Source organism: Rana temporaria, chromosome 4, assembly GCF_905171775.1.
Source record: "Rana temporaria chromosome 4, aRanTem1.1, whole genome shotgun sequence".
Taxonomy (NCBI): Eukaryota; Metazoa; Chordata; class Amphibia; order Anura; family Ranidae; genus Rana; species Rana temporaria.
The window spans coordinates 338786160-338810038 of record NC_053492.1 but is presented as its reverse complement, the minus strand read 5'-3'; the positions used below and the strand labels follow the sequence as shown (position 1 = coordinate 338810038).

General features: G+C 44.8%; 1 protein-coding gene across 3 annotated transcripts in view; it reads right to left on the bottom strand.

The window, feature by feature from the left end:
- FEZ2 (fasciculation and elongation protein zeta 2) overlaps positions 1–23879 on the bottom strand; it is a 203565-nt gene that overhangs the window by 4811 nt on the left and 174875 nt on the right. Inside the window, exon 9 of one of the 3 annotated variants that reach the window (XM_040350754.1) lies at positions 14455–15097. The exons of the other annotated variants lie outside the window; for them this stretch is intronic. Coding sequence (XP_040206688.1) covers positions 15081–15097 — 17 coding nt within the window. The 3' untranslated portion in view covers positions 14455–15080. Of the gene's footprint in view, positions 1–14454; positions 15098–23879 lie in introns of those variants that run through there. 3 annotated transcript variants of the gene reach the window in all.

Here is a 23879-nt window from a genome sequence, read left to right as displayed (position 1 = left end):
TGTTGTACGCATAAGTTCTGTAAGGCCGGGGTGAGATCTTGGTCCCCTGAACACCAGATTGCTGAGGGAGGAGTACGATCCATAATCGCCACTTCGATGGTTACCGCTGGGTTGTCTTTGAGCTGAGAGAACCACCACCTGACTGTTACCAGAACCGCCATCCAAAAATACACCTAAAAGTCCGGTAGGGATAGGCCTCCTTGAGCAATGGGGAGTTGTAAAGTGGAAATGGCTAAACGTGGGGGGGCTGCCATTCAGTACAAAAGGATGATATGATACCATTCAGTTTGGAAAAAAATGAGGCCAGGGGGATCAGCAGGGAGTTGCAAAAAAAGTATAGGAATTTAGGTAGATAAATCATCTTAACCAAGTTCACCCTACCCACTCTAGTGAAAGAGGGAGAGATTTCCAGGCTGTGCATTTCTGAGAAAAGGTCTTCAGTATGAGATTTAATTCTACGTATAAGGACAGAGGCGCTCTAATCAGTACCCCTAGGTATTTCAATTCTAAGGTCCAGTTTAAGGGGGGTAACCATTGGGAGGTGAAATCCCGACGCATTAGCGATATGATGTGGTCAGGGGTATAGAACAGTCAAGGTCCCGCCAGTATTGTATCACCTCGGATCTGTATGGCTCAGAGATCCTGGAGTCAGACAGCCAGAATCTGGACAGTCTCCCTCCCCCAGTGCGGTGGACATGTTCAGCTTCAACGCCAAAGGAGCATGGTCCGATAAAACCCCCGGGGAAGGATGGAGATGTCCGAATCCTAGGGAGGACAGACCCCCGTATAGGCCTGGTCTATGCGTGAGAATGTTTTGTAGGAGGCTGAGTGACATGTGTAGGCTTGTGGTGAGGATAACGCCACTCCACACATCAGTCATGTTGGAGGCATCCACTCATGAGAGCAGGTCCGTAGCAAATACAGCAATCTTGGATATAAGTTGGTTGAGTAGTCTCATGGAGGCCGGGGGGGTAAGTAAAGACCCACCTCCACTATCTCCAGCCTATCTATCACAACATGCAATATGACATATCTCCTGTCTGGGTCCCAGCTCCAGAGCCAAATTATATAGCACTCATATTCACCTGCGGCGGTAGATTAAGCTGGAATACACTACTAGGCCAGAAGCCGAAACCCGGACTATCACATAATCAGGACCATGACCCAAGCATCCCATGTCACGTATCTAAAACATTGAAAGTACAATGAGATAACAAAACATTAAAATAAGAAATGTGGGTGCAGTCTCCCAGCGGTGTCGGGGATACAACTTAAACAATAACGGTGTATGTGTTGTCAAACCAAAGGCCTGGGTCTCAGATGAAAAGAAGGGAAGAGGGAGAAAGAACAGGATACAGTCTCGTAGGGATTCTTCCAGCAGTTAGGCTTCAGGGGACAGTGTGAAGTATAGCCTCCTGGTCTCCAGGGTCATGAAATTGGGAGTACAGTAACACATGGGAAGTATCAGGACCCAGAAGGTAGACACAGGTCAGTGTGTAGAAAGAAGACACATAAGGCAGCAGGTGAAATTGGCCTGTATGAACAGGCAACCATGTTGATTACTTATCTGCGCGGTAGCGTGTCGATCCACATGGAGGCCTCCTCTGGGGATGTGAAAAACCAAACAGATTTTCTGTCCTCTACCCTCAATCTGTCCGGGAACAATATACTATACTTGATATGTTTGGAGCGAAGCCTGGCTCTTACTGCATCATAGGATTTACACTGTTTCTGGGTTTCAAGCGAATAATCTGGGAAGATTAGGAGCTTGGCGTTTACAAAGCGGAGTTCACCTTGAGCTCTAGCTTCCTTCATCACCGTATCTCTATCCCGGAAGTAAAGCACTTTAAAGATAAAAGTGCAAGGTGGTGCTCCCTGGGGCTCCCTAGTGGAGGGTATGCAAATGGGCCCTCTTACAGTAAAAAGATTGAGAAAAACATGCTGAGGGGTCGTAATTGTTGCAACAAGCGTTCAGCAACGCAATGGGGTCTGCGCCATTAGCCCCCTAAGGGAGCTCCAGAATACGCAAGTTTATTTCTTCTGTTGCGATTTTCTGCGTCTTCTGCGCGGGACTCTAGCACTTAACCCTGGTCTTAAGTGTATGAAGGTCAGCCCCATGAGAAGACCCTTTGCTCTACCTCAGTCATTCAGCCACAAAATGCATCACAAGTCCTTCCTAATGAACTCCACATTGGCCTGTATGTGGTCCACTTTATCAGTCAGGGTAGTTATGGCCTGCATGACCGCTTTAAAAACAGCCACGTAGAAGGCAGCCGTTCGGGGTCTTCGGCCTGGTTCTCCATCCGGGCAGGAGTTTAAGGCGAGGCCGCGGCTGTGGCCTTGTGCCCGATGTCCGGCTTCATGGCCTGGAGGGGCACAGGAGGGTCGTTTTTTGTGGTTCTGCACTCTGTAAAATCAGGATTATAGCGCCGGTCCTGGGGAGCTCAGACACGCCCCTGAGCGTATTGTAGCGTGAAGCTTCAGGCTACAAAACGTTCGAGGAGAAAAAAATCAATTATTCTCTATGGAGATGGTTCACATCTCTGTTCCAAAATGCCTGAAGCTCAAACAAGTTCTGGAACATTTTTTTAAGGCAGATTTGGGTGTTTTTCTGCTTTTTACATTGGTGATCTTTTGACTTGTACAAAATCGCAGGAAAAACGGGTAAAAATTGTGGCAAAATCGTGCGACTTTCTGCCTGAAAACACTATGCTCAGGTGTGAATGGGGCCTTAGGGAATGCCTGTGTAAGTGGCATCAAAATCGGACCAAAGTAGTGCAGGGACTACTTTGAAGTTGTACTAATATAAATGGTTGTCATTGGAAATCATGGGAAACGACTTGTCGTGCTAGTTTGCCATCACAAATTGTGGGATAAGTTGTACAAGTGTGAAAGAGGCCTTAGGCCCCTTTCAGACTTGTGCTACTCCAAAGTCGCGCGATTTTGACAAGACAGTCATACGACTTTGCCCCACAACTTGAAGTACGACTTTAATGAGCAGGGACGCGTTTTTGATCCCCCAATAATTAGGGGAAACTACACGCCAATTTTTTTTTAAATGAGCATTCCGGGCCCTTCGGTCTGGTATGGATTTTAAGGGGAACCCCACTGCAAAAATACGGCTTGGGTCCCCCCAAAATCCATACCAGACCCTTACCTGAGCACCAGCCTGGCCGGTCAGGAAAGGGGGTGGGGACGAGCGGGCATCCCCCTCCTGAGCCGTACCAGACCGCATGCCCTCAACATGGGGATGTGTGTGCTTTGGGAAATGGGGGCCCTGCGCCCCCCATGCCAAAGCATCTTGCCCCCATGTTGATGAGTACAAGGGTCTTCTTCTGACTTCGGGGTCTCTTCCGACTTCTCCGGTCTCTTCTCCCACTCTCCGGTTCTTCTCCCGCTCTCCGGTGCCTTCTGCTGGGCTCCTCCGCTATCTTATACCAGCTCTTTTGCTAGCGTTGGCCCGGTCTTCTCCATCGTCTTCTTCCCTCTTCTCTTTTCCCGATGTTGACGCAACGTTCTCTCCCGCTGTAATGCCACGTGCACGGTGCCCAATGACTTATATAGGCATGTGGCGGGGTCACCGGGTGATGTCATCCTGTGACCCCTCCCCCCTTATGACGTCACCACCCGAGGCATGCTGGAACTGTGACCCCGCCCCATGCCTATATAAGTCGCTGCGTACTGCGTAGTGGGAGAGAGCGTTGCGTCGCGTCAACATCGGAAGAAGAGAAGAGGAAAGAAGACAACGGAGAAGACCAGGCCAACGCTAGCAAAAGAGCTGGTAGAAGATAGAGGAGCCCAGCAGAAGGCAAAAGGCATCGGAGAGCGGGAGTAGAACTGGAGAGCGGGGAGAAGACGCCGGAGAGTGGGAGAAGAGGCCGGAGAAGTCGGAAGAGACCCCCGGAGCTGCCTAATAAATTACTTTAAAAACCTGTCTAGTGAGTTTTTTTTATTGACACTTTTTCCCTCCAGGTGAATGAGTAGGGGTACGATGTACCCCATACTCATTCACATATGGTGGGGGGCACCCACCCCCCCATGTTGAGGGCATGCGGCCTGGTACAGCTCAAGAGGGGGGCACTCGCTCGTCCCCACCCCCTTTCCTGACCGGCCAGGCTGGTTCTCGGAAAAGGGTCTGGTATGGATTCCGGGGGGGGGACCCCATGCCGTTTTTTCGGCGTGGGGTTCTCCTTAAAACCCATACCAAACCGAAGGGCCTGGTATGCTCATGAAGGGGGAACCCATGCTGTTTTTTATTTTATTAGCGTGGAGTTCCCCTTTATGCACAAGTCGCATGCCAACGTCGGATCTGTTAATACAGAATCCGACTTCAGAAAAAAGTAGTTTGTATTGACTACAGGCTTAATGAAAGTGACAACCTGTTAGGTGTCGTCATCTTTATCCTTGGTTGCTTGAACAAAGCAGAATGTATGCCGTCATGTCCATCCGGAAATTGGGCTGCTTCACCTTGTATGGTTAGGCAGCTTCTCATTGCCAGAGAAGATAACCCTTTAAAAGTGTGAGCATAAACTACTCCTTTAGAGTGTATTGGCAATGTGTTTATTGAATGTGACATCCTATTATGGGTCATGCTTATCCCTGGCTGCTTGAGCCAGTGGGATACATACTGTCATGTGCATCTGAAAATTCAGAAAATGGGCTGTTTCATCTGGTTTTGCTAGGCAGCTTCTCATTGACAGAGCAGATAAACCTTTCAAATGGTGAGCAAAACACACATTTAGAGTGTAATGGCAATGTGTTTATTGAATGTGACATCCTATTAGGTGACATCCTTATCCCTGCTGCTTGAGCTAGTGGGATACATACTGTCATGCTCATCCATGTACACCGCCCTGCTACAGACAGAAGAAGATGGTTCTAAATGTCTCTTTTTTGTTTCAATTTAAGTAGTAGTGGGGCTATATTATTATTGACAAAATCCTTTATATCTCTTGTAATCCAGACCCCCAGGTATTTTAGTTTTGTAACCACTTTTAACTGGGAGACTCCGAGTGGTATCTGGTCACCGAGTGGGTCTATTGGTAACAAAGCCGATTTTCCCCAATTGATAGCCAGGCCTGAAAATTGTGCAAACTCCCCAACTGTGGGTATGGAGTTGGGTGTATAGGATTGTACTGTGTTTTTTATTTTGTTTTTTTATGGTTGAACTGGATGGACTTGTGTCTTTTTTCAACCTGACTAACTAACTATGTAACCATTTGGATCACTGTAGCCAACGAGGCTTCAACATCGCCTAAAAAAAACAGGACCTCATCTGCAAATAATGCTATCCTGTCCTCCTCCAGCTTCCTTCTAAACCCCTGTATGCCTTTCCCCGATCTGGTCATAATTGCCAATGGCTCCATATTGAGGGCAAACAAGAGGGGGGAGAAGGGACAGTCCTGTCTCGTCCCTCTCTCCAGATTAAACATTTGACAACTTATATTTTATTTTTATTTTTGCTCTTGGCTCCCTGTATAGTAATTTGACCCACCTAATAAGAGGGTCCAAAGCTCTCTAGAACCTTCCACAGATATACCCACTCAAGGCTATCAAGGACCAGCACAGCTCTGGGGCCCTCATTATCCGTTGAAATCTGCATGTTTAGGAAGACCCTTCTAATATTGATACTTGTTGACCTGTTTGAACTGGATGTACTTGTGCCTTTTTTCAACCTAACTATGTAACTATGAATGAAACCCGACTGGTCGGGATGGATAAGGTAATTGATACACCCATTTAGGCAAGTTGCCAGCACTTTAGCTAGGATTTTTACATTGGTACAAAGTAGTGAGATTGGTCGATAAGAAGAAGGATCCAATTGGTCTTTTCCCTCTTTATGAATTACAATGACAGCCGCTTCCGTCATTGAGGTGGGAAGGCCCACTCCAATGTCTTCAACAATTCTGGAAGCAATATTTTGCCGTACCGTTTATATATTTCTATTGGGAGCCCATCTGGGCCAGGTGATTTTTGGCTAGCTCTATGAGATCTGGGGTCAAAAAGAAAATAGAAAACAGTATAAACTAATACTCGTTACTAATGCATTTAGTAATGAATATCTTAATATTATTGTAAAGGTATATTAAGACAAAAAATAAATAAAAAAATGGGTGTTTTCAAAATTAGATTACCCTAAAATACTATGCATTGCACAATACCCATAAAAAGCACCGAGCATCTGCTGGGCAGACCAGTTGAGACAGGCAGGGGTGCCTGACAGAAATGAAAGTAAGCTCACTAATACATACCTTGAGTGTCATTACAAGGCTTACTGTGTTCTTATCACAAATTACTGAAGACGAATATGTCCCTACTGGGACATGGCTTGTGGCTTTGGATATCAAAGCATTATAAAGGATATTACCACAAAGGAAAGGATTGGAGGTAGTTTAAAAATGTCTGTTGGTTAGGTCAATAGCAATAGAAATATACATTTTGTTTTGACTTTAGTATAATTTTAGCAGATAATGTATTTGGTGGCTCCCACTTCCTCCATGTGCATGCAGTGCACTGTCCTATGCCATTCTTTACCTAAGGGATTGGAAGAACAGATTTATTTATTTTTGTGATGAATCCGTGCTGCATGGTACAGGTACATTGACAATGTCTTTATGTTGTAGGATGGCAACCAGAAACAACTGGATGCATTTGTGGAATTATTGAACCACGTGACCTTTGATTCCTGCAGATCTTTTTTTGGATGTACACATCTTCAAAATGTAGATGGCCCCCCTTGCTAGTACAGTCTTTAGGAAACAGACAGCAGTTAACACTGTTACATGCAAGCAATGTGCATTTGACGCCTTTAGTCTGAAGCATACCATAAAGCCAATACTGGTGTCGATGATGCAACTGCTCAGATATGGTGGATTTTCAAAGAGAATGGCTGCTGCAAAGGGGATATAGTCAGAGCCAAACTAAGATCTAGGGCAGGGATCCTCAAACTACGGCCCTCCAGCTGTTGTAGAACTACACATCCCATGAGGCATTGTAACACACTGACATTTACAGGCATGACGGTACTTGTAGTTCCTGAACAACTGGAGGGCCGTAGTTTAAAGACCCATGATCTAGAGAATCTGTTACTTGTAAGCACAAATCCCAAAGGATTCCACGTCTCATACATGAGACGACATAACCAGTTAAGTAAAATCATAAAATACTGCCATTTGCTCAACGCAAAAACAAAAGTTTTGGGTTACACCATGGAAGCCCCTGAATTTGTATATAAATGTGTTGTGTCAATTAAATAACTTCGTAAAGAGCCACTATATGAAATGTAAACGGGGTCAGCTTTGTTTAAAAACAGGCACATACAAGTGTGGATCATGCAAATACAGTAAAACCTTGGTTTGAGAGTAACTTGGTTTGAGAGCGTTTTGCAAGACAAGCAAAATGTTTTAATAAAGTTTGCCTTGATATACAAGCGATGTCTTGATATAAGAGTAGCGTCATGTCACAACCGAGTATAAAAAAAAGAAGAGGAGCCGCTAAGTGTAGCAATATGGTTACATTTAATGAAGGTACAACATTTAGCAACTTATTGCTACACCTAAGTGCCTCTAAAGGCACCTCTCTTCTCTTTTATACCCTGTAAAACAAAATGCTTTGATATACAAGTGCTTTGGATTACAAACATGTTTCTGGAATGAATTATGCTCGCAAACCAAGGTTTTACTGTACCGACAACATATGCAGCTGCTCCTGTGACTGTTGTATTACTCTTTACATCTAGCCTGCCATTCTAACAGTTGGAAAGTGCCAGTATGAGTCGGGAAGTTAAAATTCTCAGTGGCAAGAAATTAAAATGTGCAATGTAACATTAGCCAAACTAGCTACATGAAGTTTGCCTGCCCCCCCCCCTTTTTGTGTGGGTAGTCTCAGTATGATTTGGTTTCCTTTATACGATGGAAGGGACATAAATGTGCAATGTCCTTTTAAGTCAGGGAATTCTGTGAATAGTTCAATGCTCTCTGGAAATTATTGCAAAGAATATGTTGCCAACATAAATTGCTATTGTACTAAAACTTTAAAAGAGCAAAAGTTAACTGTAGACTGACAGGCCCCAACATTTTTGAACAGCTCTCAGTCAGGAAAATGCCTGTACAAGAAGGCTATAGACTACCAATTAGCATTTTTAGAGTTAACTAAATTTGTTGTAAACATTACAAGTTCTGTTGAGTTCTAAAGGGTTAGGTAATGTATACAACACATATAGCCAGCAAGCATACCATAAATTACAAGCATTAAAAGGAAAAAATACACACCGTTTTAGATGTAAATCAATATTTATTTTGGACTTGCTTTTTGCTCCATGATGAATAAAACAAAAAAAAGGCCACAAAAAACCTACATACAGAATTAAAAACAAAAACTTTGCAACATACTAATGAAATTAACATTTATACTAAATGGAAACAATTGGTGAATGAAAAATGGCAGCAGCTTTAAAATATTTTGTACACATATTGAATGGGTAATTAACACTTGAAGACAATGTACATTTTTTTATTATCTTATGTAAAAACTGTGGAGCATATCACATCTGGCTTCCTCACAATCATTAGCAACCTTGCAATTAAAAAATAATCTGCCATTAAGCACAGGCACCTATATTAAAAGTCACTAATGGAAGCTCCAAACCACACAGTGGTTTCAGGGTAGTGACTTCACAGGGAGTAAAGCTTAAGAAAATACTCTTGGAAGAAAAAACATTGCCATCAAATAATGTTTTAACAAAGCATGCTTAGGAAACTGATAAAATAAGAATTGCTGATTAAAAAAAAAAAAAATCAAATTAAAAAGTAAATATTTTGTGAAAGTACTAAAAAGGAAAGAAAATTAGAGCAGAGTTTCCATGGTACAACTAAAACGTGTGAACTATGTTTCATTCAGCTTTAAGCACATTTCATATGCAAAGTATACGTGCAACTGTAAATAAATAAGTAACCAAGCAACATACAATTACTAAATATTCCCTTTAGCTGAAATTACATAACCATGTACTGCATAGTTTAAACACACTGTTAAACAATTATGTTCCCTTGTATTCTTATCAAAGTGCTGTGCAAAGTTTACTTTTATATTAGTATTAATTCTGTTTTTAAACATTAAATTCATAATGGGATCAATTGTGTATGTATATCATTTAAATGTTAAGTTTATTGTAACAACTGCTAATGACTGAATAATAAAACTATTGAGTCAAATTTCCTGGAAGTATAAAAATGTTGGACAATTACATAACTGAAAAAAAATCCAAACAATTTAGCCCTGCTTAGTTGGTAGTGGAAGAACTGCTTAACATTTCCACAGTGCTATGTTTTCTGTAAATGTATGCTCTTATATTCAGGGTAATACTGTATGTCTCCAATGTGCAAGAATTGGTTAGAATTACTCAGGATATAAACATCAAATGACTGTTGGCTGGGACGGGTGACCATCTCATGTCCACAGTGGCAGGTAAACACTCAGCAGCTGACAGTTCTCAGTCGGAACATTGCAACAATGGAAAGGACAAAGACTCGACAGCCGCTCTCCAAAATCACTTAAAAAAGAGATGTCTTTTTATTTTTCAACTGTACATACAGTCACTGCAAAACAACAACATACAGTATGGCCGAAGCGTTTCGCACTGGCAGTCAGTGCTTAGTCATGGCTGTCAGTCGGAACATTGACAGAAGATGCTGGAAAAACCTGTTCTGCTCAGCACTGTTGTCTTACTAGTAAGCAGTGCAAGCAACAAATCCTCCCCCAATTGTACTGATAAACATGCTTGGCTGCAGAATGGATTTAAAGCATCAAAACATTCTACTGCCTTCTAAATCTGGATCTGACTTTTGTAACCATCACACATCCAGTGTGGCAAAAAAGTATTTAGTCAGCCACCAATTGTGCAAGTTCTCCTACTTAAAAAGATGAGAGAGGCCTGTAATTGTCATCATAGGTATACCTCAATATGAGAGACAAAATGTGGAAACAAATCCAGACAATCACATTGTCTGATTTGGAAAGAATTTATTTGCAAATTATGGTGCAAAATAAGTATTTGGTCACCTACAAACAAATTTTCTGGCTTTCACAGGCCAGTATCTTCTTCTTTAAGAGGCTGCTCTGTCCTCCACTCATTACCTGTATTAAAGGGCATCTGCTTGAACTTATCAGTATAAAAAGACACCTGTCCACAACTTCAAACAGTTGCACTCCAAACTCCACTATAGTGAAGACCAAGAGAGAGATTGGGGCAAAAAAGTATTTAGTCAGCCACCAATTGTGCAAGTTATCCCACTTAAAAAGATGAGAGGCCTGTATTTGTCATCATAGGTATACCTCAACTATGAGACAAAATTTGGAAATAAATCCAGACAATCACATTGTCTGATTTGGAAAGAATTTATTTGCAAATATGGTGGAAAATAAGTATTTGGTCACCTACAAACAAGATTTCTGGCCCTCACAGACCTGTAGCTTCTTCTTTAAGAGGCTCCTCTGTCCTCCACTCATTACCTGTATTAATGGCACCTGTTTGAACTTGTTATTAGTATAAAAGACACCTGTCCACAACCTCCAAACTCCACTATGGTCAAGACCAAAGAGCTGTCGAAGGACAACAGAAACAAAATTGTAGTCCTGCACCAGGCTGGGAAGACTGAATCTGCATTAGGCAAGCAGCTTGGTGTGAAGAAATCAACTGTGGGAGCAATAATTAGAACATGGAAGACATACAAAACCACTGATAATCTCCCTCGATCTGGGGCTGCACGCAAGATCTCACCCGTGGGGTCAAAATGATCACAAGAACGGCGAGCAAAAATCGCAGAACCACATTGGGAGACCCAGTAAATGACCTGCTGAGAGCTGGGACCAACGTAACGAAGGCTACCATCAGTAACACACTACGCCGCCAAGGACTCAGATCCTGCAGTGACAGACGTGTCCCCCTGCTTAAGCCAGTACATGTCCAGGCCCGTCCGATGTTTGCTAGAGAGCATTTGGATGATCCAGAAGAGGATTGGGAGAATGTCATATGGTAAGATGAAACCAAAGTAGAACTGTTTGGTAGAAACACAACTTGTTGTGTTTGGAGGAGAGAGAATGCTGAGTTGCAACCAAAAAACACCATACCTACTGTGAAGCATGGGGGTGGCAACGTCATGCTTTGGGGCTGTTTCTCTGTAAAGGGAACAGGACGACTGATCTATGTACATGAAAGAATGAATGGGGTCATGTATCGTGAGATTATGATTGCAAACTTCCTCCCATCAGCAAGGGCATTGAAGATGAAACGTGGCTGGGTCTTTCAGCATGACAATGATCCCAAACACACCGCCCGGGCAACAAAGGAGTTGCTTTATAAGAAGCATTTCAAGGTCCTGGAGTGGCCTAGCCACTCTCCAGATCTTAACCCCATAGAAAACCTTTGGAGGGAGTTGAAAGTCCGTGTTGCCCAGAAACCGCCCCAAAACATCACTGCTCTAGAGGAGATCTGCATGGAGGAATGGGCCAACATACCAGCAACAGTGTGCGACAACCTTGTGAAGGCTTACAGAAAATGTTTGACCTCTGTCATTGCCAACAAAGGATATATAACAAAGTATTGAGATGAACTTTTGATATTGACCAAATACTTATTTTCCACCATAATTTGCAAATAAATTATTTCCAAATCCAACAATGTGATTGTCTGGATTTGTTTCCACATTTTGTCTCTCGTAGTTGAGGTATATCTATGATGACAATTACAGGCCTCTCTCATCTTTTTAAGTAGGAGAACTTGCACAATTGGTGGCTGACTAAATACTTTTTGCCCCACTATATATAATTACTTTATTTTACCCATCTCTCTTGCAATGGCAGAACAGCTAGTCTCTAGTTGAGGAACTACGTTTATTGTGTTTTGTTTGACCACCACGCACTCCTCACAGCAAAGTGGAAACTCCTACTGCATCATTAAACAATATTTTTATTCCTGCTTAGCCATGTCATGAGAGCACTGGATGTGGAATTTTTTTCCCTTACCACATGAATGGAATGAATAACCATGTTTTATCCTTTAAAAGACCCTTCAAGTACAAAAAAGTACTTGTTTATCTGACAGAAATGCACTCCGTTCCCGATTTCTGTTTTGGCGGACTACATAGCAGTGTCTTTTCTGATCTGAAATCACATGAAATGGTTTTAGCTCTGCCCATTTGTCTCCTGGTAAACTACAGAACACCTTGCACTATCATTTCTACCACTAAGGGGTTAATAAAATCTTTTCAATGGTATGGCGGACCAAAAGGGAGAAAATAAGGTAAAATTTGTATGTTAGGGTGTACAAACATTTTCATTTTATTACCAGGCTTAGAGGTTACCTTTTGTAAAATAATTATGGCAAAAAGATAAAAAATACAGGCAGATGACAGTACATGTCAGTCAATCTTGGACTTGCCTACCCCTCCCTTTATATTACAGCAGAATCGCAGCCTGCCAACAGCAAGAACTCCCATTAAATTATGTGTGATACATGGTAAGTATACTTTGACAATTGTACTGTTACCCTGATTGCCCTAGACTTAGCCTAAAAAAATAAAAATAAGACTCGACCAAGAATGTGAAGATGGTTGCAGGCCTTTGGACTTGGAGTTGTAAGTATGCATCTAGCTGTCTTGTGCCATTATCTTGTGAAATACAGACAAAAGAAATAATCAAATCTTGTTAGGATGCAGTTAATTAGGTCTATAAAAGTGTACTTCATTAGAAAGATGAAAGATTTAAAAGTAGAAATCTATAAGAGAAAACAAGTTGTCAATGTAAACAATATGAACCAACGCAATTAATATCTATGTCCTTACATAACAAATGATACTGGGGATAAGATGTGTATAATGTAGAAAAATGCATGACAATATAGCATAAAATACACATCGTCCCATACTATTGATCAATGTTAATACATTAGTCTTCTAAAAATAAAGTTATAGTTATTAAAGAGTAAAAATAACACTGTGCATTCAAGAGTCTTCTCTTAACATGATAAATAAAAATACACAAATCTCAAACTTTGAAACATGCACAAGTGCAACATATTGGCCTGAATACTGTTCGATAGCACATCATACAATTTATAAAGTAGAAACTGTTAGACCCCTTTCACACTGAAACGCTGCTAGAACAGCCGCTAAAGCGCGGTGTTTTTGCTGCACTTTTTGCACGCTAGCGGGTCGCTTTTTTAAGGTCACGCGAGAACATGTTTTGCAGCGCTTTCAAGGTGCTTTGGAATCGCTGCCCATTCATTTCAATGGGCAGGGGTGTCTTTAACGGCCAAACACTGCTTAAAAACCGGCCAATTGAGCCATCGGCCCACCGGGAAACTCCCTGTAGTCCCGATAGAGAGTACATGCCTGTTGAAAAAATTTAAATCCATCCCTCTAACCCGACATGTTCCATTTAAAAAGAGAGTCTAACTTTACTTAGTCAGGACCCATTTCATACTTTTCTCCATGTCAATGTCCCCCCACACAGCAACAAAGTACTCAGAAATTAGGAAGCCTGGGTACTTTGTATAAAACACAGTGCCTCTTCCTAGGAAGAGGAGAGACTGGACCCTATGTAAGCTCCATCACAAAGTATTGGTTGAACTAGATGGCCCAGACTATGCAACAATCTAAGAAGGAGCTTACATGATTAGGACTACAATGTATTGTGGGAAAGGTAGGGACAGGATAAAAGGGGGCATTTTGTCGCTTTGTCTAGAAGGAGCAAAGTGGAATTGTTTCCTAAAGTGGACTTTTGCTAAAATAAGTTTGTAGTGCTTATGGGCTAGATTCATAAAGGACATACGATGGCGTATCTTCAGATTCGCCGTCGTATGTCCGAATGAGCGCGGTCGTATCTATGCGCCTGATTCATAGAATCAGTTACGCATAGATTTGGCCTAGATACGAGCGGCGTAAGTCTCCTACGTCGTCGTATCTTAGGGTGCATATTTACACTGGCCACTAGGGGCTCTTCCGTAGATTTACGCGTAGAATATGCAAATGAGCCGATTCAGAAACGTACGTCCGCCCGGCGCATTGATTTAAGTCGTTTACGTAAGGCTTTTTTCGGCGTCAAGTTACCCTTGCTATATGAGGCGTAGCCAATGTTAAGTATGGACGTCGGGACAGCGTTGATTTTTCCGTCGTTTGCGTAAGTCGTGCGCGAATAGGACTGTGACGTGATTTCGAGCATGCGCACTGGGATACGTTCACGGACGGCGCATGTGCCGTTCGTTAGGAGCGTCGATTACGTGGGGTCAAGGTTCATTATAATACAACACGCCCACTGCCTGGATAATTTGAATTAGGCGGGCTTACGCCAGCCCATTTACACTACGTCGCCGTAACTTAGGACGCAAGTTCGTTGTGAATACGGTACCTGCCTCACTAAGTAACGGCGGCGTAGTGTATCTGAGATACGCTACGCCCGCCTAAAGATAGGCAATTCTATCTGAATCTATCCCTATATGTTTTATTTTGTTAAGTTTAAAAAAAATGTTTACCCTTTAAGAAAAAACTTGTTTATATATCAGTGCAATTTGTATTTGATCACTTTTATAACTAGACTAAATGAGAAAATGTTCCTGAAATGTGCGATTTTATCATCAGCTGATAGATAAAACTATATATCTGTATGAAACTTGTTTCTGCAGTTTGATAAAACTATATGAAACTTTTGTGTTCTCATCTTAAAATTAATGGGTCATTGCACAATTTTACTTACATGTACTGTAAAAATAGAACTAGAGGCATAAAAACAAGTTAAAACTGTACATTTGTCCTAATCTCATAAATCGCACATCAAATTTATCCAACCTAAGGGACAAGTTATACGTATTCCACAAAAGCAATGATAGGAGCTCCGAACACTCTGCTACCACAGACAATGGTAACAGCTGATTAATCATATCAACATGCTCAAAACACCAAATCGACAAACTGATACAGGATGCAGATGAAAGCAGATCCTCTATAGGGTCATTTAACATTGAGGTGTCCATGAAAAATGCATCTTCTAAAACACGAGTGAGGTCGTTCAATGGAGATGGAAAAATCCTAAGTAGGACACAAGACTGCAAAAAAAATATTCATTGTTATTAAAAAATAGTCAAGAAACTTAACCATTGCACAGTAGTGGCTTACATATTAAAAATTCTGTACAGGAAAAGATTACTGTTGCATATGACAACCATATTGTTTTCAAGCTATGCACTACAAAAAAATAAATAAATAGGATTTTTGTACTCGCCGTAAAATCCTTTTCTCTGTCGTCCATGGACGGACACAGCCTTCTCAAGTCTTGACAAGTGGGTTATGTTCTTGTTCACAGGAGAGGACTAGGCAGAACATGTTAGATAATTAAATACATGTTACTTTAACAGAGTTGAACAGCCCCACCCAGGGGGCAGTCCCTCCGGACATAACACTCCTCCCTGCAGCATGCAGCCTCAGTTCGTAACAAGCAGTACAAACCTAAAAAGGAGGGGTGGGTGCTGTGTTCGTCCATGGACGACAGAGAAAAGGATTTTACGGTGAGTACAAAAAATCCTATTTTCTCTTATAGTCCATGGACGGACACAGCCTTCTCAAGTCTTGACAAGTGGGACGTCCCCAAGCAGTGTCAAAAAACGAGGGGTGGAAACAGTATCAGTAAAAACAAACTTCACCCCAAAACAAGCAGAGCTCCTCAACGGAGGAGGTGCAGCTTTAAACAGCCGCCTGCAAAACCTTGCGGTCGAAGGAAGCATCTGAAGCCTTACACACCTGTGAGACAGGCGCCTGGTGTTGGAAAGCCCAGGAAGCACCAATTGCCCTGGTCGAATGTCCCGTGACCGGAAAGGTGGGCGCCTGCCCCAGAGCGTAGGCCTGTATGACGGTCTGCCTGATCCACGAGAAATGGTGGCCGACGAGACCGCCAGGCCATTTTGTGGACCAGACACTGACACAAAAAGTGAGTCAGACCTCCGTAGCAGACAGGTACACCCGCAAAGCACGTACCACGTCCAAAGTATGACGCGTAACCTCCTTAGGATGCGCCGGCCAAGGACACAAGGATGGAAGTACAATGTCATTGTTATGGTGAAAGGCCGAAACCACCTTCGGAAGAAAGGAAGGTTGCGTCTGCAACACCGCCTTATCCTTATGGAGGACCAAGTATGGCGACTTGCAAGACAAGGCCGCCAATTCAGAAACATGTCTGAACGAAGTTATGGTCACTAAAAAGGCCACCTTCTGAGATAGTGTCAAGAGAGGAATCTCTCTGATGTTTTCAAGGTGAGGTTCCTGAAGAACCGAGAGCACCAAATTCAGATCCCATGGAGGAAGAGGTGGTTTAAGAGGGGGAAGTATACGAGAAAACCCCCTGCACAAAGGTACCCACCAGAGAATGGCCCGCAAAGGCCGCTGAAAGAACACAGCCAAGGCTGAAATCTGTCCCTTAATGGTGCTTAAGGCAAGTTTCTGATCCACGCCACGCTGTAAAAACAGCAGGGCCCTGGAAACCAAATACGTCTGTGGACGCCACCCCATCTCTTCGCTTAAAGATGTAAGCCTTCCGGGTGCGATGGTAGGTCTTCCTTGAAAAAGACTTCCATGCCCTCAGCATGGTTGAAATGACCGAGTCGGAAAGACCCCGGTCCCTTAGTACCTGGCTTTCAATAGCCATGCCGTTAAAGCCAGCGACTCTAAAGCAGGATGAAGTATGGGACCTTGAGACTGAAGGTCCTCCCGCATTGGCAGCCGCCAGGGTGCATCCGCCACCAGGCGCACGAGATCGGCGTACCAAGGACGCCGAGGCCAGTCTGGGGCGAGTTGGAATCATCGGGATCCCCTCAGCCTCCACTCTGCGGAGCAGCCGATGAACAACTTCAATGGGGGAAAGGCATAAATTAGCCGATACGGACCACACGGGGCCACCAACACGTCTGACGTGTCTGGCCATGGATCTCTGGACCTGGCCACAAACCTCGACACTTTGTGGTTGAGGCAAGAGGCCAGGAGATCCATGTCTGGTGTGCCCCACCTCCTGCAAAGGAGTTGAAACACCTCCAGATGCAATGACCATTCCCCCTGGTCCAGCATCTGGCAACTCAGGTAGTCTGCCTGCCAGTTTTATACGCCCGGAATGTAAACGGCCGGCACACTTCTTTCCGCCCAGCTTAGTATGTGAGTGACCTCGGACGCTGCAGCCGAGCTCAGTGTTCCCCCCCTGATGGCTGACATAAGGCACCGCTGTGGCATTGTCCGGCTGAATCCTGATTGGGCGACCTTGCAACCTCCTCGACCAGGAGGAGAGGCATAGCCTGATCGCCCGAAGTTCCAGGACATTGATCGGCAGACGGGATTCTTCTAGAGTCCAGTGACCCTGGGCCGACTGGACCCCCAGATTCCCCCCCAACCCTTGAGGCTGGCGTCCGTCATAAACACCGTCCACTGGAAGGGAAGAAACGACTTCCCGGACCGAAGAGCCAGGGATCTCAGCCACCAATTCAGAGAGACTGACTAGTTGGCTTACCTGAATCGGATGATCCAGAGACAATGGCGATTTGTTCCATTTGGACAGGATCTCCCTCTGCAAAACACGAGTGTGGAACTGGGCATACGGTACTGCCTCGAAGGAGGCTACAATCAGACCCAGGACTCGCATGCAAACAACGGAGAGACGACCATTTGCGGGATGCCAACAGCCTCACCGCAGACTGAAGAGTCTGCATTTTTTCCAGGGGAAGAAAGACTCCTGCTTACGAGGAGTCCAGAATCAACCCTAGGTACTCCAAAAGCTGAGTCGGTACCAGGACCGACTTCTGAATGTTTAACACCCACCCAAATTCTTAGAGGGTCTGGCTGGCTACAGACACATCCACCTCCAATTCTGAGCCAGAAGCTGCTCTCAGAAGAAGATCATCTAAGTAGCCCGCGATGGCAATGCCTCGCTGTCTCAGCAAAGCTAGGATCGGTGCAAGCACCTTGGTGAAAACTCTTGGTGCTGACGCTAGTTCAAAAGGAAGGGCCACAAACTGATAGTGATCCTCCCCTATCGCAAAGCGCAGAAACCTCTGGTGACTTGCGCAAATTGGAACATGCAAGTATGCGTCCTTGATGTCCAAGGATGCCAGAAAGTCCCCTGGATGGAGGGCAGCCACCACTGAGCGAATGGATTCCATCCAGAACATTTAGGGCTTTGAGGTCCAAAATTGGACGGACCCCATCCTTTTTTCAGGAAAAACAAACAGATTTGAATAAAAACCCTAAAAACCTCTCATCCTGCGGAACGGGTAAAATTACCCCGCAACTTAGCAAGTCCTGCACTGCCCCTAGTAGGGCAGACCGACGAGCCGGAAGAAGAGGAAGACTTGAGGGAAAGAATCTGTTTGGTGGATAGGAAAGAAACTATCTTGCACCTCGCAGACCCACTGGTCAGAGAGCAGGGAGGTCCACCGAGCGGTGAACCAGCAAAGCCGTCCGCCCACCCATGAGTCGGGTGGGGGCAAGACTTCAATGCTGTGGCGGGTTTGGATGCCGGCTTGTACGCCTTACGCACCCAGGGACATTTCTGTCCCCCAGCTGAGCCTGTTGGCCTGGGAGGGTTCACCCGTGGGCCCTGACTGACAAAATACCGTCAGAGTCAGAAACAAAGGACCCGTCTTATGGCGCAGCTCCTACCCCTTGGTGAACTGAGGGAGGAGAGCGCTCTTACTCCCAGTGACATCATTGATAATGTTGTCCAGCGAGGTACCAAAAAGCCTGCCACCGTTGAAGGGTAAATCTGCCAGGGCTTTTTTGGAAGCTTGGTCAGCAGACCAGCATTTCAGCCAAATCAGGTGCCACAAAACCACCGCTAAACCAGAAGCTCTGGATATCAAGGAGGCTGCATCCAGTGTAGCATCACAGACATATACAAGACCCTGGACCAACTGGTCAGCCAGTCTAAAAAATTCAGGAGGGAGTTGGTGCTCCTCCATAGTCTGGTGCAAAACCTTTGCCCATTCAGTGAGTGTCAGACACCAAGGTTGCAGGTACAAAGCAGACCTAAGTATGGTAAACATGTAGCGGGTCAGCGCCTCAGACCTCCTATCAGTATGGTCCTTGAAGGCAGGGGTCTGTTCTATAGGAGTGGTCACCTTATTTAACCGGGCAACCGTGGGGGTCAACTACCGGAGGAGAAGTCCATTTTTTCAAAAGGCTGTCCTCAAAAGGGTACTTCTGCGGCTTTTTCCATTCCTTATCAATGAACTTGTCAAAGGACACAAAGAAAAACCTTCACAGAGTGGTCTGACTTGTGGGACCCAAAAAAGACTGAGCACTCAGTGGATGCCTCAGCTGCACTATCCAGCTTAAGGGAGTCCCTCACAGCACTGATAAACGCACTAAGTGCCCTGTCCTGTACTGACCCAAGTGAGGAGTCTTCCTGACCGGGGGGTTACCCAGGGGAATCACCAACCCAGCAAGAGACTGTTCAGCGCCGCTGCCCGCCCTCTGTACACAGCGTGTGTGTGGGGGAAAAAGCTGTGAGGTAAAAAAAACAAAAAAAACTGTAAGGAGATATGTGCTGCGCGCCGTGTAGAAGACAGCACCAGAGGCCAAAACCACTCACAAAATGGCCGACAGATGCCTTAGAGATAACAGGGCACGGCCACAGTAAAATGGCCGACTAATAGCAAGCTGCGCCATAGCGCGACCACAACCAAATGGCCACCAATGGGAATTTCCAATGCAAACAGCACAAAAAATGGCGGCGAAACGTCGCAATGTGGATGAGAAGGCCTAATGGGGCCTCCCTCAGGCAAGCACACCCCCACAGAAAAATATGGGCCCAGACACCCCACAGTCCCCTGGTGGGAAAAGGAGCCCCCCCACAGGTCCACCCCAGTAGCAGCAGAGGGAAACATGACAGAAAGCAGGGAAAGGGAGGATAGGAGGACCCCCTAACCCCAGGAATGCCCAGCCATACCGACCCGCCGAGGCAGGAAGGACTGTACTTACCCATCCATGCAAGGACCCCTGACGCATTCCTGACAGGCATACAACTGCGTTGGAGTAGCTGTCGGCCCGGTCCACTGTGAGTGAGACAACACCACAGCCCAGTCATGTGTGGACCCTGGAGCAAAAGCCCATCGGCCACCTCAGGAGTCATGGGGGTATGTTGGGGCAGACCCAGCCCATAGCTACTGTGTGCTTACGTTCGCTGGCCGGACTGAGGAGACTACAAGGATCTATATATCTCCAGCCTGTCACTCAGCCGGCAGTTGATAGAAGATTCTCAAATAAAATTAAAAAGAAAATAAAACTAAAAATTTCCTTAGGGCGCTGTGCCCAAAGGGAGTCATACGTCCTACTTTGCTAGGCAGAAAAAAACTGAGGCTGCATGCTGCTGGGAAGAGGGTTATGTCCGGAGGGACCGCCCCCTGGGTGGGGCTGTTCAACTCTGTTAAAGTAACATGCATTTAATTATCTAACATGTTCTGCCTAGTTCTCTCCTGTGAACAGGAACATAACCCACTTGTCAAGACTTGAGAAGGCTGTGTCCGTCCATGGACGATAAAAGAAAAATAGATTGCAATTGTAATGTTTGTAATTATCCCCCATAACCGAGATCCTTTAGCCCTCTTACTGGTTTTTCTGCTCTTCTCTGGACTCTTTCCAGTTACAGAACATCCCTTCAAATGACTGGGAGACCAGAACTGAATGGCATACTCAAGGTGTGTAAAATTATAGTTTTATCTCTTGAGTAAATACCCTTTTTAATGCATGCTATTGCCGAGTGTCATCAACTAGGACCCCAAGATCTTTTTCCATCCTCCATTCCCCCAGAGGTTCTCACCCATATTTTTAGCCCCCAAGTGCATTACTTTACATTTCCCTACATTGAACCTCATTTGCCCAACCCTCTATTTTAGCATGGTCTTCCTGAAGAGTTGCTATATCCTGCTGTGAGGATATTGTCCTGCTTAGCTTTGTATAATCAGCAAAAGCTGAGAATTAAATATTTATCCCAACCTCTATATCATTTATTAACACGGTAAACAGGATTGGTACCAGGACAGAGCCCTAGAGTACCCCACTTATAACTGCAGACCATTCAGGAGATATTCTTTTTATCACCAACCCCTGGACATACTCCTGAAACTAGTTTACTATCCAGGTACATACACTATCGTCAACACCAACAGACCTCAATTTGTGAACTAAGCATTTATGGGGTATCGTGTCAAATGCTTTGGCAAACTCTAGATACACTACATCCACCTGCCTTCCTTTATCCAGATTACAGTTCACTTCCTCATTAGAATGGTAATAGATTGGTCTGGCAAGAATGATCTTTTACAAATCCATGTTGGTTGCTATTAATGATACCATTTTATGTCTGCAAATTCCTGGATATGGTTCCTTATCATTTTATCCAATAGTTGTTTTAACAGAAAGATTTTTTTATTAACAAAGCAGCAGTAGAATACATTCAGCAGTCGACAACTCAAGTATTTGTAATTACAGTGTTAGTCTGAGATATTCATTTCCAGATTATAACATTTCACAAATCCCTAAAACTTTCTTCCTAACATTTCTAAACCGGTAAATTCCAAGTATAAACCCGTCCAATGCCCGCCCTCACATTCAGTAGGATATAGACTCGCTCGCCCCATGAGAAACCCCCAGGTACATAACAAGTTTGCGCAATTAGATTCAATCCTCATCAGGCAGGGTCGGGCGGCACCCGGCGGGGAAGGCAACTGACCCCCAGGCCAAACGGGGGGGGAGGGAATCCATCACTCGGTCCCCCATCCCCTCACCCGCACGCATCCACCCAAGCCGACCAGACCTTGTTGAATTTAGCAGGGCACTGCCTACTCTCATACGTGAGCTTATAAAGGGGTAGCACTGAATCCACGCCTTTTTCCAGAAGTTAAGGGTGGTGGGCGCGGCCGATTTCCAATGCAGCATTATCTCCCTCCTAGCATAGAACAACGAAATGTAATCCAGAGCTTAGTGTATCTGTCCCCCTCCACCTCTCCTAAATGGCTGAGGAGTACCAAGGGGTCAAAAGAGACCCTAGTTCCCCCTATGTCACTGAGCCTGTCCGCCACCCCCTCCCAGTATGTTCAGAGTCTTGGGCAATCCCAAACCATATGCCAGAATGTCCCTTCCTTGGTCCTACACCTTGGACAGCTCGGGTCTAGATGTGGGTATATTCTGGCCAATCTTTGGGGGGTGAAGTAGGCCCTGTGTAAGAATTCGAGCTGAATGAACCCAACTTTGGCTGCTATCATGGACAGGATTGTATGTGGAAATGCAGTCCTCCCACCCCCAGAGTCGGGATGTCCTTCTATATGTTCATTGAACAAGTGGGTTTAACGTCGTGGGCTAAACGTCGTGGGCTACTGTCAGGTACAGAGTGGATAGGGGTTTCCCCATCGTGCTCAAAGTCAGCAGTCATTCAATGGAGTCCGATTCCAGAGTTAACGCATCTGGGAATTGCGTCGTCGCGTGTCTCAACTGGCAATATTTAAACTCAAAGGATTTGGGTAGGGAGTACTGTCGTTTCATTTCACGGAAGGGGTTGATACTGCCGTTCGCTACTATATGTTTAAAGGGTGGTGATCCCCTGTTTGGCCCATTGTGAGGGGTCTGGTATATTGCAGAGGTGGGGCAGTGTGGGGTTACCCCACAGCGGGTTGTGTGGGGAGATGGAGTTTGGTGTAGCACAAATAACTCTGGCCTCCCGCCATGCTCTAATGGTCGTCCTCAGGAGGACTGTCAAAGGATGGGGGGCTTTGAGACCCCTATATACTAGATTGGTCAAGACAGTATATGATCCCAAGATGGCCACCTCAAGTCTCACCACCGGATTCCGTCTAGGCTGGGAGAATCGTCAGCGTACAGTGACTAAGACAGCCGCCCAGTAGTACAGCAGAAAGTTCGGGAGAGCCAGACCTCCACCCGATAAGGGGAAGGCATAGTATCGGTTTCGCCACCCTGGGTGGCTTCCCGGCCCAGATAAATGACGTTAGCACTCCTTCCAGTTGCCTAAAGAAGGACCTAGGTATGTGGGATGGGGTGTTATGAAAGAAATACAGAAACACTATTGATGTTAGGCTGACTGGCCATTAGGTATATCTAGAAACATCTAGGCCCATTTTTGAATATTGGTACCACATCATCCTTTAAGGGGACAATATGTTCTGACTTTGCTTTTTTTTTTTTTTACTATTAATATAGGTACATTTTTGGGGGATTCTTTTTACTCTCCTCTGCTATGCATCTCTTGTGTTCTATTTGTACTGCCCTGATCACACTCTTACAAGACTTATTGCATTCTTAGTGGATCTACAATATACAGGCACTTATACAGCCAGGGAAACAGAGTACACAAGCATAGAACGCCACACCATCCAGACACGGCAGGCGTAATGACATCACCAGCTAGGCCCTGCCCAATATGTTACCAATTAGCATCTTCAGGGGAATGGAGCATACTCCATTGTGTAGTGTGAAGTTAAAGCGGAGGTTCACCCAAAATAACAACTCTATCGGATCATATTCCTTACTGTACAGACCTGTTCAATAGCCACATAATTTTTTTTTTTTATGTTGTAATTACCGTAGTACAGCTGGTTGAATTGCGACTTCCGGGCTTTCACTCGTGTGGGAATAGGCATTGCTACTCCTTTCCCCGGCGCCACAATGTGATCTGGGAGTTCTCCTGGGAGCACAGCGTCATTCCCACATTGCTCTACGCCGTCCAGCGAAATACCATCACAACGGGGCGTGAACCATCAATGACGCTGCCCGTTGTGATGGCAACAAGGAAGTTGACGGCACTGCGCATGCACGAGTAACATCGGTGAATCTGTACATATG